The sequence below is a fragment of the Phragmites australis genome, chromosome 7, assembly GCF_958298935.1.
Source record: "Phragmites australis chromosome 7, lpPhrAust1.1, whole genome shotgun sequence".
Taxonomy (NCBI): Eukaryota; Viridiplantae; Streptophyta; class Magnoliopsida; order Poales; family Poaceae; genus Phragmites; species Phragmites australis.
Genome location: NC_084927.1, coordinates 37,793,521 through 37,811,640, shown reverse-complemented (window position 1 = coordinate 37,811,640; position 18,120 = coordinate 37,793,521). Strand labels below are relative to the sequence as shown.

Genomic DNA, 18,120 nt, shown 5'->3' with positions numbered 1-18,120 from the left:
AGATATATAACTTAGATCAGAATCTTATAGAATTCTTCCATAAAAAAAATCATATAAAATTTACTCCCTCCGTATCGGACTCAACTACGCCGCTGCGCGCTCAACGGGCTTGTCGTAGCCCGCTCGTGGATGAGCTCCACGTGTGGCGAGCTCCCACGTCTGGTTGCGCGCCCGAGCCCCGACGCGGCGCGTCGGGTACTATGGGCGCAAGTACACGCTGCTCGCCGAGGGACTCGTCAAGCGCCTCCTCTGACTCTTCTGAAAGGCGTCTGTTGTAGTACTCGTACGTGACCACTTGTAACCTAACAAGACCATGAAGAAGTTGATTAGAAAGCAGCAGCAGCAGCAGCGCAAGATTCTTCTTCGAGACAACATCGTCCAAAGGTTGACGACCTGATGGCCCAAGTCGTGCCGTTTCCTTTTCTTTCCTTTGTCGCTGCACTCTGACGAGGGGTAAGTGTCGACGGTCGACCCGATTTCTTTCAGACACTCTGGAACGATAAGAAAAGAAACAGCTTCTTCCAGACAGCAACGTGCAAGCGTAACAAGTACATTCATGCACTGCACGTCGAAGAGCCGAGACCCAGAGTGCGACCGGAGCAGACATGCCGTGGCCTTGGCGTTGGGCACCGGCCCTATACGCTTGCCTGGTCGGTCGCTAGTGGACTGACTGGCGACACGGATTGTGCTCCACAGCTGTGCGCGTGCGGGGACGGACGGACAGCGATCGCCCAACACGCGCACAATTCCAACTCCTACCGCTACCTAAGGGGCTTATTGGTTGCCACATAGGAGGTTGGTCTATCCGAATCGATATAATCTTAGAGATAAATATATTTAGTTATCTATATATATTATTTTAGTCTAGTTTAATTGATATAAATATATGTTTTTAGTTTGATTAGAGAGGATGCTTGAATTGAGTTCCCTCAAAGACTGATCTTGCGGATACAGACTCCTATAGATTGATCCACTCATCAGTGTCATAAAATCATCTTCATGCGTATAAACAATTACAATCTTAACTCTACTTGTATGGTCTCAAATTCAACCAAATTGAAACTCGGTTCAATCTATTTAGACTAATACAACTAACAAAACACTCTTTTTTCAATAGATATGACCTATCAACATGTTTCTTCTCTCTCTATATATATAATCTATGCGGATAAGAGTCATACCGGCAACCAATCACACACTAAGTATCCGGAGTTCACCGCGTGGCACGGCTCCGGACGGGCAGATGCCACCTCCTTACCGGGCCGTCGTCACTGCAATGCAAACGTGGACCACAATGCTACATCACTAGTATGTATATATATTGCTTTTCTCCCCCTTTTTCTTGAGACGCTGGACTGTTAGTTGCTTGATCAGATTTCAGCTGTACAAGATTGCGATTTCTTTTCTTTTCTTGTGCGCCGCCCGGTCTCTGTGATTTGCTTCACGCAAACTCCGTCGAGCATTACCAATTACCATAGGCTAATAATGCTCACAATCCAACAGCAGCATTCTAGATGCTGGTAGTAGACTAGTAGTAAAGCTGGGGAGTGAATGATTAGCTTAGCCAACCCCACATGCCAATGCCAATGTGCGATTCGAGGGCAAGGAAGGAATCAAACACACATGATCACGGCCGGCCAAGCAAAGGGGGCCAGGCCAGCCACACCTCTCTATTCGGTCCACTGCACCAATAAGAGACCATGACACTGACCTCGCAATTGCATGGATGAATTTTTTTCTCGGCAGCATCTTGACGTCTAAGCATCCAGCATTTCTTGTCAATGGGAGGAAGATGATCATTTTTCATGTCAGACATTAGGCATATATTCATTTTAAGAGAAAAACAAGGGGATAAAAATAGACGAATTAGGGTCTGTAAACGGCGAACACCATTGCCAATTCACTAAGTCACCTATCAGAACATGACTGTACGAGAGAAAATGATCTCATCAACTTATCTGCGCACTGACGGATCCAGGGCCCGACGACCCTAGGTGCTGCTCGGGCTCCTACACAGCAGCGGCAAAAGGCTAGCCAACGTGATGATGCTTGACAGAGATGGATAGGCCGAACAACATATAACTTCGCTTAAGCTCCGTCGAATCGCTGGATCCACCATTGTCTCTGTGCACGAGAGGATTACTAATTTAGGCTATTGTGAAGGAATCAAAGCAGCAAAATTGCTTCTTTTAGGCCTGTCAAAGCCCAAAGTCCATACAATATCATGTAACTATAGCCTTTAGTTGATTAGAATTTGAACGGTTGTATTTTATTAAGTTACAAGTAGTATATATGTATATCAATACCGAGGGCCCCGGGTTTTAAGGGCCAGGGCGACTGCTCTGCTTGCTCTCTTCCGGGGCCGGGCTTGCTAAGCATCAGCATTTCTTGCACTAATCATAGCGCTAAATTATCATTATGGAGGATCCGATTCGATCTTCAAAACAACACAGAACAAACAGTGTAACAGAGATGTCGGCCGTGGCAAAAATCTTGTTTTTATAGGCCTGCAAATCCTCAAGGGGCCCGACTCGCATTTGCAATTCCAGGACTTTGACTGTTGAATGCACAAGTGCAGTGCACAGAAATTTCAGCGAGCCGTGCTTATCCTGGAGGTTTGCAATGAAGAGATCTATTGGCATGCGGTCACTTTCACCTAGATTTTCTCCCATTACCACAGTTCCACAGTGCAGCAGGCAGGAGTAGAAGAAATTCATCATAAGAAATTTGGGGGTGGATTAGTGAATGGTAATGATGATAACAAAAGTCTAAAGGAGGAGACGAAGAAGATGGAAAGAGAAGGGCCAGGCCATGCACGATTGCACCGGCCATTGGGAAGATAAGAGTCCCACCATCATCCACTTTACAAAATGGTTTTAGTTGTTGCTCTGCGCTCAAGTGATGGGGATGTATGCCAGGGGCCCATCACGAACTGATCAGGATGCAAAACCACCCTCCAAACAATTTCAGATTTGAACTTGAAAATGATGCGCGTTCAAAATTGAGGTGACTGCTAGAGGGCCAGGTCTTGTTACCCAACCTGACTCTACAAGTGGACAGGAAAAGAAAAACACTAAAATGGATTCACAACGTGTTCTGAGAAAAACAGGTACTAAAAATGGATTCCTGACCATGGTGACATTATAAGAAATGCCTCGTACGTAAGTGCCTACAAATAATAAAGCATTGCAGTTCTTGAAACATTGTATTAATTATGGTCTAACTCTTATTCAATTGTGAGAACCAAGCTTTGGATTTGTTGGTTAGTGGAGTGGTTGTACCCTTTAACCACCAGAGATCAAATCATAGGTTTACTCTTTGTGTATCAAAAAAAGGATATTTTTTCTGATGGTAGACGATGTGCCTCTAATCTTCAATATGCATTGTTTGAGTATGTACGTGCGATGGTATAAGTGTGTACGTGCATATATCTTTATATGTACTTGGATTTCTCAAATAAAAAAAACTCTTATTCAACTGCAAATGGACCGAATTCCATAATCCACACCTCTAATTGAGGTCAGTGGATCGGATAGTTTGAAGCAATATAATTAGTTTAACTATACCTTACTCTTGGATTAGATAATGATCGAATGATGCGCGGCAAGTATGGTCCAATCTTTATTTGCTGCATCAGGTAGTGCTATATTTTTTAGGAGAAGCAAGGAATAAAGCCACTTGTGTTGAACTGGACTGTACGGAAGGGAACCAAACTTGGGTGATTAAGGTTGGAGCTTCAACTTTGGAACATTGTTTAACCTTAACAAACCCCTCACTAACAATGCTTTAGTTTAACAATGCATGGACAGGGAGTGTTCTTTTCTTAAAAATGGAGCAAGTAAATAAAATACTTGATTATTTTCCGAACGGGAAGTGGGTATTTTATCTCGCACTATAGTATAATTATTTACGCTTTTTTCTGGATTTTAATTACAACAACGTGAGGTACAATCATTAATTCAACAAACAAGGGCCCATTTGGAATGCAAAAGAGATAGTTTAATCGATATCCCCTGTAAACCAGTAAAATTTCCTGCATTATATTCCGAATCGGGTCTCAGATTTAACCTTACAGATTCAGAACGTAGGACGTATGATTGGCCACGCTGATTTTTTTAGAACACGCTGAGGATTTATGCGCATTTCATTAAGAAGATTGTCCATGGCGAATAAAACTCCACGAACTCTTCAGCCGGTATGATTGACAGTCTAGACTCCGCATAATAACCATAGCTGAGACGATGTGTTTCTAGCATGTTCGATTCTTCTTTACTTTTGCATCAGCGTCTTTGTTGTGTTTTGTTGTTTGGCTGCAGAGATTGAGATGACTAATATACGATTGTATTAATTTGATGTAATAATAAGAGCTAATAAATCTTTTTATTTTCAACGAACGCTTAATTGTTCGTCCCTTGTTAAGGGACCATCTGGTCTGATCGATCTACCTTTAATTTGGTAAAGCTAGAGAACGTACAAAGCTTGCTTCTCCCGTTTGCTTACGTTGTTAATGCTGGGATTCTGGGATTCAGCTAATCTCACGTGATTTAGACTGCGCGCGACGTAATTAATTCATACGCCTTGGGTTCACGTCGGCAGGTCTCGTCGCCGGTACCGATGAATGCAGGCAGGCAGGCAGGCAGGTCGCGATCAACCTGCATGGCCAGCTTCAGCTTCATATGCGTCGCTCTTGGCCCGTTGATGTTTCGACGAGACATGCATGCAGACAGCTACGGTTCGACGTGACATCCCATTCCAGCATATATAATGAATGCAGCATGGAGTCTTAGCTAACCTAGTGTATCGCAATTCACTCTGCAGTAGCGTGATTTGCGTCTCTGCTCAGTGACCGTGCCGACCTGCCGGAGCCCATCCTCGTCGTCGGCATGCATCTCGGTGCGACTTGTCGTCCCCATTGCCGCGACACGCGCGGTATGTCTCTCCCTCTGGATTGGCGAGAGAACTGTGCGCGCGCGCAGCCAGCACCTCGGTCTCCGCCGCGACGCCCCAGCGGCGAGCGCGATGACGTTTCCATCGCTTTCGCCGCTGGGCCGATCGATGCGGGCGGGGCAAGGTCACGTTGATCACTGGTGGGCGCCGGCGTCCGACGAGGCGACACCGCTGAGCGGCAGGAAGAAAGGAGAAGCGAAAACTCCACTCTACCCGCTGTCCGCCCAAAGTCCAAATCTATGCTAGCTAATGACCGCATTAATTGCACTCCTGCTCCGCTGCTAATCCAAGTAAAATCTGGTCACTTTTTTGAGATGTAAAATCTGATCATTTGATGAGTGATTAGTTAAATCTGCTAGTACTAACGGTGAGGTGAAAGACAGGATGATTAAAAATTCCACCTGCTCTGCTTGTTCTGTCCTCCTGGCACCTTGGCCTTTGACTATGCTTAAACCATCCCTAATTATATATTTTTTATTTTATTTTTTTTCCCGATTTTCTTTTCCGTTCTCATTCACTTTATTTTCTCTCATCTTCAACAACTTCTCTTTGAGAGAAATCGTGAAAGAAAGTAGAGAGAATATCTTTCTGAAGGGAATGATTACGAGAATCCTGTTGTGAAAAAAATCGTAAAAAAAACCTGTTAAAACGCTGAAAGAAACGAGAATCTCTTCGCAACGAAAATCTCACCCCCAAAGCCTTACCTGCTCGCTTGATCTGGATCTGCCAATGTACTGCAATGATCCAGGATATGCATTGTTTAGCGAAGGAGTTGACTTGCCACAGACTGAGCTGCCGTGTGTACACACTCCCAGTCCCCATGAGGCCATGGCCAAGCGTAGTCGAGGATCGGGGAACTGATACTGATGCCTGCGTCGTCAGGTTTGGAGATTTCTGAAGCACCGAAATCCAATTATGAGATTGCTCTACTGGTCAGAAGAGAACAGTGCTTGTGTGCGGAAAAGAAAAGAAAAGTAATTTTTTGTACTGCCAGTTTCCTTCATTATTTTTGAAGGATTATGTTTTTACACCAGAGCAAGGAAGCGTTGCATAATCCAGATAGATTGGCCAGAAAGCACACAACTAAAATGATTACTCAAAACAGCGAAGTCCAGCAGTGAAGCTGAGCTATGGCGCACATCCACTCACCTCACCATCGGTCACCGGTAGGTCGGTCGCTCCCATGGATCCCTTTCCTTCACTTTGCAATCACAAACGGAGCCCTGCGTAAATGTCGAATTCGACAGCACTCAGAGTCTGTCAATTACTGCAATTCTACAGTACGCGCTAACTACTGCACCATTTTGGGAGTTGAGAAAGGTCGAAAACATTCCTTAAATTTGCTGCATGTTCAAGGAAATCTACAGACGTAAATACTCGATTGATTTTCCAAAGTTTTTTTTTGCTTCAGTGATAATATTACAAATCCGAAAAAAAGAAGAAAGCACACCAGGAATCTGACTTAAATTTGCTGCATGTTTTCAGTTGAGAGCAAACTCTGTTTAGTAGAGGGCTACTTAATCTAAATTTTTTTAGAAAAGTAATTCTCTAGTAAAGTGATTTCGTGACTGAAAACAATATTCTAACGATTTTTTATGGTAAACTCAAATAAAGTGATTGTTAATTATAAGAAATTGAATTTTTAAGCTCTCATCGTCTAATATATTTAAAAATTATTCTAAAAACTAAAAAGTATAAAATACCACTGAACTGGTCTGTAAGCTCACGAAAAAAACCCCCGCTGGCCTCTGGCGCCGTCCTCACACATAAATAGCCGCGCACCCGCTCCCCCCTACTCCCTTCCTCTCCTTACTCCACGCCGACACCTCCTCGCTGTCGACCCACCTCCTCCCTCCCCGCCCAGCATCCAACCGCTCGCGCCCCGCGCCATGTCATACAGCTACGCCTCGCGGCACCGCGGCCCAGGCATGTCCACGTCGACGTTGCTCGCGGCCAAGGTGGCCTTCGCGTCCGCCGCGCTCGCCGCGGCCGCCTCCTTCGCGCGCCTCGCCGTCCCGCAGCTCGTGTCCGTCGCCGGCGCCGTCTTCCCGCGCGTGTGGGCCATCGTGCGCTTCTGGCTCACCCCGCCATATCTCTTCGTCACCGTGCACCTCATCATCCTCGTCATCTGGAAGCTCTCCGACCACAGGCACTTCCAGGCCCAGGCTCACCACAGGGACCCCTGGCCGGTCGCTCAGCACACTCCGCACCCTCCGGCGGCTGCTGTCCCCGCCGTCGAGGAGGCCGCCCCTGCCGTCAGGGCCAAGGAAGAGTTTGACTCCTCGGCCGGGTACGACGAACCCCTGGAGCCTGAGTTCTCCCCGGACTCCGGCGGTGGCGAGTCCTGCGTCACGACGGAGTCCGACGAGGACGCCTCCTCCGCCCCTTCATCCTACCTAGTGGACGCGAGGCGGAGCGTCGCGCCAGCGCAGGAACACGCGGTTCTTGAACGCGAGCTCTCGCTGCCGCCCCAGACCGTGGACTTCGACGGCGAGGGGGACGACGACTTGGACGCCACGTGGAACGCCATCATGCAGAAGACGCGCCCGGCGCCCGCGGCGCCAGCGCCTGCCCCTCCCCCTCCCGCGCAGCAGCCGCCGCCGCCGCCAAGAGCGCGGGACCCATCGGTTGGCGCGGAGGAGATGAACCGGCGGTTCGACGACTTCATAAAGAAGAACCGCCACTCCTTCGGGCGGCAATAGACGCCCTCCGATCCGATCCACCCTCCCACATCGCAGCCGTGCGATACGTATATACACACATGCATCTTTGGTTTTTCTTGGTGTCGCCGCCGAAGAGATCGCCGGAGCGGAGGGAGGCGGGTCAATCAAATCGCCATGCTTAGGTAAATTAATTCTTCTTCTCGGTGAAACAGTAAATTATTTCTTCTTGCTTAAGATTAATCCACTGCTTAATTGGTCGGAATGAGTTGTCGTTTGCGTGTCCGGAGGTAGGCGATGCGTTGGCGTGGCTACTTTCCGTAAGAAAGCAAGAAATTGGTCCGGTCCACTTTCCCATTAGGATCTAACTGTAGATGCATACTTTGCTTACTGCTCACTGCTAATGTTGGATATTTCTCCGTCAGGCCTCTTCTTTTCACTCTGCCCAAAAGAAATAATCTGAGCCCAAATTATCAGTAAAAAATGTTTCTGAAATCTAAATATCTGAATCTATTCCTTGCGCGTACAGGCAAACAGCAAATATTTTCAGTAAAATACTGCGATGATTCTTATGGAAAGTTGTACAAATCATTGGATGTAGACTAACTAATCCCTTACCTGATAAGTTGTAAGTCCCCTGATTGCACTAAAATCAGCACAACAATATGTCTAATTTCTTTTGAAAATAAGATGCCTACAGTGAAATGCATAATAAACAAGTGGCCGAAAGCCTCAAACTGACGAGTTTGTTGCCATCCTTTCTGGAATTTGCAGGCTGCGAAGGTTCTGGATGGATTATTGGATGGTGTTGCTGTGGGAGTAGCTAGAGATGATCTTAATGCGCTGAAATGGTGGTTTGAGTTGGTACTTCGTTGTTAGGCTCTCCTTTTCAGTTGTTCACCTTGCTAGCCTGGCATTTGTTCTTACCTTTCCCCTCTCCTTTTCCTACAGCTCTTTTACTAATTATAACAGTGCTAATTGTCCAAGTTCATATGGTGCTAATATTGGTTAAGTAGTGGGCGTGCTTGTGATACATATGAACTGTTGCTTCCACATGGGGTTTCTTTGTGTGTGTGAGAGAGAGGGGGGGGGGGGGGGTCAATGACCATGCTACCACCTTGCTCCATGATTCTTTCTTATTTTCATGGAATGGTCATTAGATGGCTAGTGTTCAATGTTGCTACAGTGTGTATTATAGTCACTGCTTGTTTGAAGTGAACAGTCAGCAATTCTTGACAACAAACCTTAGGTGCATGTGTTACTGTTGATAAAAATAACACATATAATGAATGGTCCTCTGCATGCATATACAGCTGGCAAGTGAATTGTCAGGAATGGATTGATTTTGCCTTACTGTTCCTCTTTCTTTCTCTCTCACGCACACTGTTCCTCTTCTCTACTCCTCCCATATGTAAACACGACTAACGACAGCGAGATCACTCTGGTGAAAATCGTTGAAGATTCATCAGAGACCAGTCCTGCTTTCTTAAAATGTAAAGGCTGCAAATCTGATATGACAATCAACTTAGAGAGTCTCTGTTGGTTTGGATTTTGACATGATACCCATAGAACATTTTCAGCTTCCAGTGTGCAGATATTCTGTTGCTATCGGGTAGTAGTACGTATGCGTACTTTGCTGTGAAAACTCTGCAGTATTGCTTTCAGTGACACAAGCAGAATCAGTTCCTGACGAGTACAAGTTATAGTTAGCACTAACTACTACAAGTCATTCTGAATTGATTACTACTCTTCAAAGGGTTGTGATAAAGTAATGTGCTACTTGCATTCTGACTTCTTTTTTTTAAACATGGCAGGAGAAATATTTGTATTTGTACATGAACTGGTTACTTTTCTTGAGATGAGGCTGAGAGGGGGTGTGTGTCCCTAGTCTATTAGATATATTAAAGGGCCAAGAATAGGAACAATTCTAGTGGTTCAAGTACTTTAGCTACTATGTATGTGAGTTTCTCGTATGTGTACATATATATGGATACGTATATGTGTACTTATGTGTGTATGTATATATATATGCCTATGTATATGATCCATATATACGTACACATATTTTTTTCGAAATTCCAAAAAAAGAGCGAAAAGAATAATAGTTATATTGATAAATCGGCTAAAATAATCTAAAATGCATAGGAAAATATCTAAAACTCAAAAAATATGAAACAAATTTACTTATGTTCGTATTACTATCGTCTACATGTTAAAATTATGTACATACATTAAAGTACCACTGTTTTTTCCATAATTAAATGAATGTGTTAAATATTGATAAATTCATAAATAAATATTGAGATGTCCAAAAATGTGTATCAGGTCTTATCTTCTTTTTCTTTCTTTTTACACCTCTTATATTGAGTTTTTTTTTTGCCTTGTGACCTCCTCAGTGTCAAGGTTCTCCCACCTAACATTGCATCCATACCCTTCCGTTGCTACAAAGCGGGCAACCACGTCAGCCAATTGAACCGCTAGGCCTACCTCGTATGGCAGGAAGAGAGAATATGTTATATTTTTTCTTTGAGCGGATGCTTGTTTTTTTCCATGATATAAATAGATCGGTCATACTCTTGTATCAGATCTTATCTCCTTTTCTTTTTTACATCTCTTATATTGAGCTAAGTTTCTATTTTTCTTTTTTCTAATATAATTTACATCAAAAGATTATTTGAATTACAACTTTGAACTCTTAAATGCATGCAAAGTGCAATAAACTTATGTATTAATCAAATTATGTTGTCTTTTTTTGCCGGCACTTGGCTTCATTTTATATTAATGGTGGGGATGGGTAATAGAGAAGCATGTATGAGGATACTTTGGGTTAATTGTTTTGTAATGATAAAGTTGGGTAATTTATAGACATGTATAAGGACACTTTGTTTGTTTTTTTCTCAGATTAACATGGTAATTTATAGACCTTGCGAGTGAAGAGACTTTTTTTATTGACCAATTACTAAGATAATAGATGGTTGTGCATGCTACTTCAGACATCCCATGTGGCAGCAACACCTGTGCCATGGACAACTAGTCCTTGTTTGTGGCTACCCTTTTGTTTGAGACTAACAGGGCCGTAAGCACCTTCCCTAGGCTTCAATTATGACACTTAAATTATCCTATAACAGGGTTTAATCAGTAGTTCAGCACTTCCACTGACCCTGCAATAACATTAGAGTACTGTGTTATGGTGACAAGGCAACCACCTCCATCTTCTGCAAACATTTATGCAGGGATAACTTGGAACTTGTGCGCCTGTGGTCCTCATGCCACTCACCACCCAGAAGTGCTTGTATATATATATGCATGTATGCTACTCACCACAACCTTGTTTTGGAGGGCAATGCAGTGCAAATATGCAATCTGCAGTGCTGGTTGTATATATACTTGCCGTGGCTGCTGCGCCTATCCTATCCAGCTGAAAGAGATGGCCGGGGCAAAATGCAACGAACAACGCAGGGCGCAAGATAAGTACATGCGCAATGGCCTCGGCGTGACGGATGCATCAGGCCCGGGGCTGATGTGAGGTTGCTGAGAAGCATCAGCTAAAGCACCGTCGCCGCCGGCCTAGCTAAGCTTGTCACCGTCTCCCGGAATAATAATCGCGGTGTTGCGTAGCCGTCAGCAGCAACTAGTCGTCTTCAGCCGATCGATCGACCTCCTCCCGTTCGTGAGCACGTCGTGTTCATGTCCACAAATCAAGTGAAAAAGGACTTATCGTTAGCAATATATCAGAAGGTAACTCAAGGGGAAAAAATGGTTATCAGGGACAGGAATCTGCCAAAATGCCCCCCAGATGAAAAGCTAGTTTTGGACATGTTGTCATGTGTTCTCGAAAGAAAGAAAAAATTGTTAGGTGAATTTGCCGTACGTTTGGTAGGCGTAGTCGTAGTCGTTTTCAGGCCAGGTTTGTGTGATAGTAGCCCACATGATTTCTTCCTTGTCAGGTTGATGTAATGAGTTAAATAGCTGGATTAGATTTGGGTGGACCATGCATCAGATTTTTCCTTTTTGCTCTCTTAACAGCTATTGATCGAGGCACCCTAGTCCAAATGCAAGTGCAGTTGCAGCGTGTAAAAGGTTGCTGCTTTAGGTGAACCTTGGCTGGGACTTGTGTCACATCTCCCCTTGATCTCTGTACTATATACCTGCCTCGGCCGAGTAACCTGCAGAGATTGGAATACCGTTTGCCAACCTGAAATGGCACTCCATTTGTGTTGATTGTCAAATTCGTAGCTCACTGAGGAGGAAATCACGAGGATTTAAACAAAATATTATTAAAGATACAGTGATAGGATAAGTATCCACAAAAGAAATGAACAAGTTATATCAGAAAGTGAGGGCCTTAATCCTACTGAGCAATGTTAAACCTTCACATCTTTCGCAAAGGTGATAAACCTTCACTCAGATGTGTCATGGAGCAAATTTTCATCTAGGTAACCTTTTCTGCTCCAACTAGTTTTCCGGTAATTGAAGCAAGCTAAAATTATCTCCATATTTCCGTTCTTAGAAAGATGACAAGAAGACAAAGATGATTGAATCTATCATAGCCACTAGCCAGGTTATATGCTCATAGATGATGCTACAAGACCTAGGTTATGCTACATGCTACCCTAAACCTTTTCATTATACTTTTAATTCCGTGCTGCTGCGCCGATGTGGCTCGTGTGCAAATAGGGTGTTTAGGTCACACCAACCTCGGCTACATCCCACCAAAACCTTAGCCCTTCCTGTTGAACCGAAAAGATTTAACATACTACAGCCTGGTCCAATCATGTACAGGTACAACAACACGAGCTGTCCGAAACAGTGAGCCGACTTGATATCTTATGGTTGACTTCACCAATCTTTGTTCTTCTCTGTTTGTTTGACATGAAAATTTTAACAACCAAAGTGTTCTTCAATTAGGCGAAAAATTTCAGAAATGAAAACCAAGATGTACTATAGCTGTAAAATATCTACAGCTAGCGGCACTGCAAGCAAACTCATTGGTGATTCCCTGCAAAACCAGAATTATCCAAATGATGGTACAACAACCACGGTCACATTATCCAAAATACGAAATAATGTACAAATACAAATCAAAGACATTTAAGACAAGCTACATGAAACGGCATAGGTTGCCAACAACACAGGAAATAGATGTTCTTCTTTCGGGCAGAACTCTATCAGTTCTACAGGCCTAGGAAAGTTCAGCCTGAAATCAGATTCAATGATACAACCTCACAACAGATCATTAGCTACGAGTTCAAGCGAAGCTCTCGACGCTTTCTTGAGACATGAATTAACTCTTTTGATCAGGTCTTCTTGGTCGGAGCGCTCACGGCGAACCCGCAGTCTTCGCTGCTGTTTCCTTGCTTCATGCACTCGCATTCCATCACCTCCGTGGTGGAGCTCAGCTGGATGGCCTTAACCGCACGGGCAACCTTTAAGAGAGAAGAAAGAGGATAGAAGCATAAGGGGACAATGAAAATAATAACTTCCAAATAAAAAAGGTGCAGCTTTAGGATAGAATGTTGATTTTTAACAAGATATGATCAGATGCACAACGGAATGTAACTGACAGAAGGAAGTGGAGAATAGAACTTTGACATACATATCTGCTGGTTCTCTTGTTTCTGTAGATGATGAGGATGTCCCCTGCTTGAAGGCTGTGCCTCTTAATGAATTCACCTGAGAGGAGAACATGCAAGTCATCAACATCTGTAGAAACCTAGAAGTTCAGAATTACTTTTTCTCGCGGTTCAGCATACCAGTAGTTTCCAAGATATACATTCTGCTTTTATTATTAGGCCAGAACCTGAAACAAAAAATGCATCAGCATGACAAAGCTGAATTGCTGAACAGGAGGCAGATATATCAACTCTCCAAGCTGCGAGACTTTCACTTTGTGAACGTCCCTTTTATCTTCTGGGGGAATTATCAACCCTAAATTTGTGATCGTCAGAAACTCTGAACAAGTAACAGTATAGTTCGATGGAGGTACCTGTACTTAAACTTCCATACAGCTGGAAGCATCAAGTCATCCATTTCCAGTATCATGCTATCAATTTCAACCAAGGGAGGCAGATTAGCCTCTGCATCCTTCTACAAAATTGAGAAGACGGTGAAATTGCACAGCACACTGGTAACTCATAGCTAAATTTGTAGCAATGTAGCTGTGGCTCGTGCTGGGAATATAGTTGATGTAGCATACAGTGCATCAACCAGAGAGTAAAGCTCAATTATGAGAAGTATCTACCTTTGGCAGCACAATTCGTCCAATGTTTCCACAATCACTGTTTGTCAAGTCCTTGCGCAAGACAGTACGGTAGTCTCTGCAGTTGACCATCTTCGACAGATTTGCAGGAGAAAAACTCAAACTTAGTTCCGAGGGAAGCTACTCTAAATTGCAAATATGATGATTGTGTGGTTCAGCTAGTATTTTAGCAAATTAGTCTTAACGTACCGGAGAGTAATACCTTCTTCATTTTAGCTACCTAGAAAAGACATTGTTTTACTACTCCTTGCCATAGTTTTCACAATAAAAAATTAAAGGTAGAATCAACTGACTGAAAATTGTGAATTCATTTCCTTTAGCCTTAAAAAGATTAATCGAATAGCTGTCTTTACTCCTAAACAATGACTTTGCAAAGTGATTTTCTGGAGTTATATAATGCAAATCCTGTACAACAGAAAGCAGTAATAGGATTAACGAAGCATGTGATGAATCAACAAGACAACATACTGTGTTACTCATGGCATCAATAACTCCATTGCTCTGGTTCATGTTTTGTATCTCTGGAGCCAGAGTAGGATCCAGTTCCTCGCTATTGTCGCTTTCAATTTCGTTGCCTCCAAAGGCTGTTGAAGTATCCTGGAGAATTGTGATACCAGAACTACTCATATGAACTTGAAATTCTTTTTTTTTCGAAAGGGCAAACTTGAAATTATTTCATCATACTCTGAAAGAGTCCAAACGTTACCTCTAAATTATTGACTTCCTGGAAGATTTGAGCAGAAGAACAATTGGCCGATCCTGGTGACATCAGTTGAAAAGGTGAAGCAGGTACCACTGGTGCAGTCGCTCTAAAGTTTGTGGCAAAACCTGCATCACAAGATGCCCAGAACGAATGAAGCAATACATGAGTGGTCGTTTCTCCATTTCTTTTCCAAACTATATATGAAATGGTTGTTGATCATGGGAAGGGGTAGCAGATAGATAGATGAGTTCACCCTCTCTCTAGAGGCTCTAAAACCTTTTTTTTTAATCTATTTTTCTGCTTGATTAACTTTATTGATCGCATGTCACATATATATATAGACAGCTGATCCACTACCAACCTTCTAGATTTTGCTAACAAATCTTATCTTAACAACTTTATCTTATCTAATAGATTCTGCTAAACAACATGTAGTTCAAATCAACAAAACTAACTAAGGATAGAAGTGGCTTATCTCTAATTAATCGAATCTGAAAGTAACTGTACGCTACAGTACTCTCTGCTACAGTGCCACCGCAGTATTTCTGACCATTATATGCTAAACCGAGTCCACATCAATATATAGTTGCATGGCATGCATGATATTTTGGTTAACAAAAATGCAAGGTTTGGAGACTAGCCTACTGCATATTATGATACCATAGGTGAATGATACATGCACTATGAATATATGGAAAAAAATAATTCATACAATGGATTGTTTTTGGAATCTTCATGTCAATCAGTCTCTACAGGAGCTAGCAAGCGACACGGCTACATATGAAAATAAACTCATTACACAACTTAACCACCTCGCCTCCGCCCTCCATCCATCCACCCACACAAACACCGCCTCCGCACGAGTGAGGCACTAGGCTCATTTTATAGTTATAGAAAGAAAAGTAACTCATGATTTTACTTTAACATCTAAAGGACCAAGTGGATTGGATTGACTCATATGATGAGAAAGAACTATCCACACCGCATAGATCATAAATACGGCATGATCTCGAAAGGAATCTACTAAGAGAAAAAAGACCAGTATGCCCTTGCTCAGCATATCTCACCAACTGCTACTCTTCTTGTCACCTCTTGCCTCTATTAATAGGGATAGTAGTTATGAGTGAGGAATGTGATCGACAAATCGTTTCTAGCAACTTGGCTAGCTATATATATCTAGCTCAAACAGCTTCACACTCCCAGTATCACACATTTTCTCTCAGATTCTCGGGAGTTCAAGCAAACCCTTAAAACGAGGTCCCTCTTCTCCACAATCAATATAAAGTGTCAACTCATGCAGATATTCCATTTATTAGAAGCCAGATATACTTACACACATACCTGAATCTTTCTCATGGTGGTTGTTGTTGTGAAAGGAAGGAGCTTGAAGCACATCCTTTGTTGCAGGGCCGCCATAGTTAGTGAAGTAAGGGTTACTCGGCACGTAATTGTTAGTCCATATATTGGTGGACGGGGACACATTTTGATGAGAGCCATAGCTGCTGCTGCTGCTGCCGCCGCCGCCGCCGAAGGGAGTGGCGGCACGAGCGATAGACATGATTGCATCGTTGTACATTCTCCAGTCCGCAAAACCTCCTTGATATTGCGACGATGTAGTGTTGCCGTAGGGAGAATAACTCTGGTAGCTTCCTGAAGAATAGGCAAGCAAGCCAAGACGTTAATAGTAACATAGTAAAAATGATGACTGAAGAAGAAGATATATGAAGCACAAAAGTTAGAAAGACAGGCAGTGTATCATAACAAGATGACGATGATAACATGCATGACGCCTGAAGGAAAATGCTAATCATTTGTCTGTGAGAACATACTTATCTACCAGAGATCAAAGCGATCACTACATGGCTACAGATGTTAAGTTCAATTCTCATATGATGCTTGGATGCGAAAAGGCGCTGAATTCTACTTCATACAATTTCCTCCAGTAGTGACCTCCTCCTCAAAATAGCAAAGAAGTGATTGAAATAGCAAAGAAGATCTTACAAGTGTGTAAGTATGGCTCTGAACCCGTAGAACAGATCTCTACGCGCCGATCGACGAACACAGCTAAGCATAACAAGAGCAGAAACCCTAGCTAATCCGCAAAGAAGATGGAGCCGCGATGGAAACGGATCCAACATCTAGATAGGGTACCACGAGTCGGTCGATACGCAGATCCGAGCGCGCATCAAAACCCTAGAAACAACCTCGAAGAAACCCTAAATGACAAGATCGATCACGGAGGTAATTCTAACGCGGAAAAAAGCAAGCGCGCCGCGCGGGTGACGTGTGGCGGCACTGACCGGGGGCCGGCTGGGACTGCGGCTGCGGCACGAAGATCTGGGGGGAGTACGGTGTGCGAGGCACGGGCACCTGCACCGGCATTGCCGCCGGCGCAGGGATCATGCCGGCGGGGTACTGGTGGTGCACGTTCGCGGCGCTCGGCGCGGTCCTGTACTGCACGGACGCCAGGAATGTCTGGTACTGCCCCTGCGGGATGGCCCTGCCGAGGTCGCCGTGGCCTGCGCCGGCGCCGCCGGCGGACGAGCCCTTGGCGTCGGCCATGAGGAGCAGCGACGACGTCTGTGTCTGGCTCGGTAGTGAAAGAGAGAGAAGGAGAGGCGTGGCGGGGTGGAGGTGGCCGCGGCCGTGGCCTTGTTGAAGACGTCTGGGGGATTCTTTATTTGTATGCGAAGTCGGGGAAAACAAATCTTCTATAAATGGAACGGAAGCTTAAAAGGAAAAAAATTCATTAACTGCCTAAGAATGACACTATACTCTAGCTATGGTTAAATCAAGGGTTTTGTAATAAGGTTATATATACATTGTGTTTGATCCAGTGGCGAAGGTGATATTATTTTTTTATCAATATATAATTTTGACCATAAAACAACTATAATGGCATGGAAGAATGTTTAAGAACAATTCGAGTTGTTTCTGTTTCTTTGCAAAATCTACGGGACTTTTGCGACAAGAAAAATAAGGTCTATCGTACGAATGTACTCGTGCGCATCTATACTTGTTTTTTATTTTTTCTTATAGTGAGGCAATGATTGATTGAATGCTCGAGTAACGGACTTTTGCTTCCCACACCGATTATCATGGAAAGCTAAAGTAGTTACATACACATGTTGCGATATAATGTAGATGCATTGTTAATATTGTGATCCTGAATCAGATTAGTGGGGCTCTGGTCGGATCGAATCATAAATATGATCTATCTTATTCTTGAACATAATCAAAATTTTGATCTAAAATAGTTACTACCTTGCATATACCATAGAACTTGGGTTGAGGGATATGACACAAGGAAACGGTAAAATCTTTTGCAATATGAGAATGTTTATGATTCTATTACGACTTTATTATTATTTTAACTCTGTGACTACCATCGCGATACTATCACGAGCCTACTCGATACATCTATGATGTGATAAAATTTGAGTTGTATTAGCGTTGGTAGGATCATACATTTTTAACAACCTTAATGCAACTAGATCATTGCTATGGGTGTGAAGTAAAATCACATAAAACCCCATAAAGTGACTGTAAAA

At 43.5% G+C, this 18,120-nt stretch overlaps 2 protein-coding genes across 2 annotated transcripts; one reads left to right on the top strand and one right to left on the bottom strand.

Annotated features, from left to right (window-relative positions):
• Window positions 1-6,712: 6,712 nt before the first annotated feature.
• LOC133925258 (actin cytoskeleton-regulatory complex protein pan1-like) lies at window positions 6,713-8,609 on the top strand. Its single transcript, XM_062371162.1, has 2 exons — window positions 6,713-7,792; window positions 8,382-8,609. Exon 1 carries the CDS (start codon window positions 6,837-6,839, stop codon window positions 7,647-7,649), a length of 813 nt encoding a protein of 270 aa, XP_062227146.1. The 5' UTR covers window positions 6,713-6,836; the 3' UTR covers window positions 7,650-7,792; window positions 8,382-8,609.
• Window positions 8,610-12,734: 4,125 nt separating this feature from the next.
• On the bottom strand, window positions 12,735-17,131 carry LOC133925652 (putative B3 domain-containing protein Os04g0676650). The gene is made up of 9 exons (XM_062371508.1): window positions 16,870-17,131; window positions 15,911-16,219; window positions 14,573-14,778; window positions 14,335-14,463; window positions 13,849-13,938; window positions 13,594-13,694; window positions 13,361-13,407; window positions 13,204-13,280; window positions 12,735-13,033 (listed from the first exon to the last, which is right to left on the bottom strand). The coding sequence occupies exons 1-9, from the start codon at window positions 17,129-17,131 to the stop codon at window positions 12,905-12,907; spliced, it is 1,350 nt and encodes a 449-aa protein (XP_062227492.1). The 3' UTR covers window positions 12,735-12,904.
• Between the last annotated feature and the right edge of the window lie 989 nt (window positions 17,132-18,120).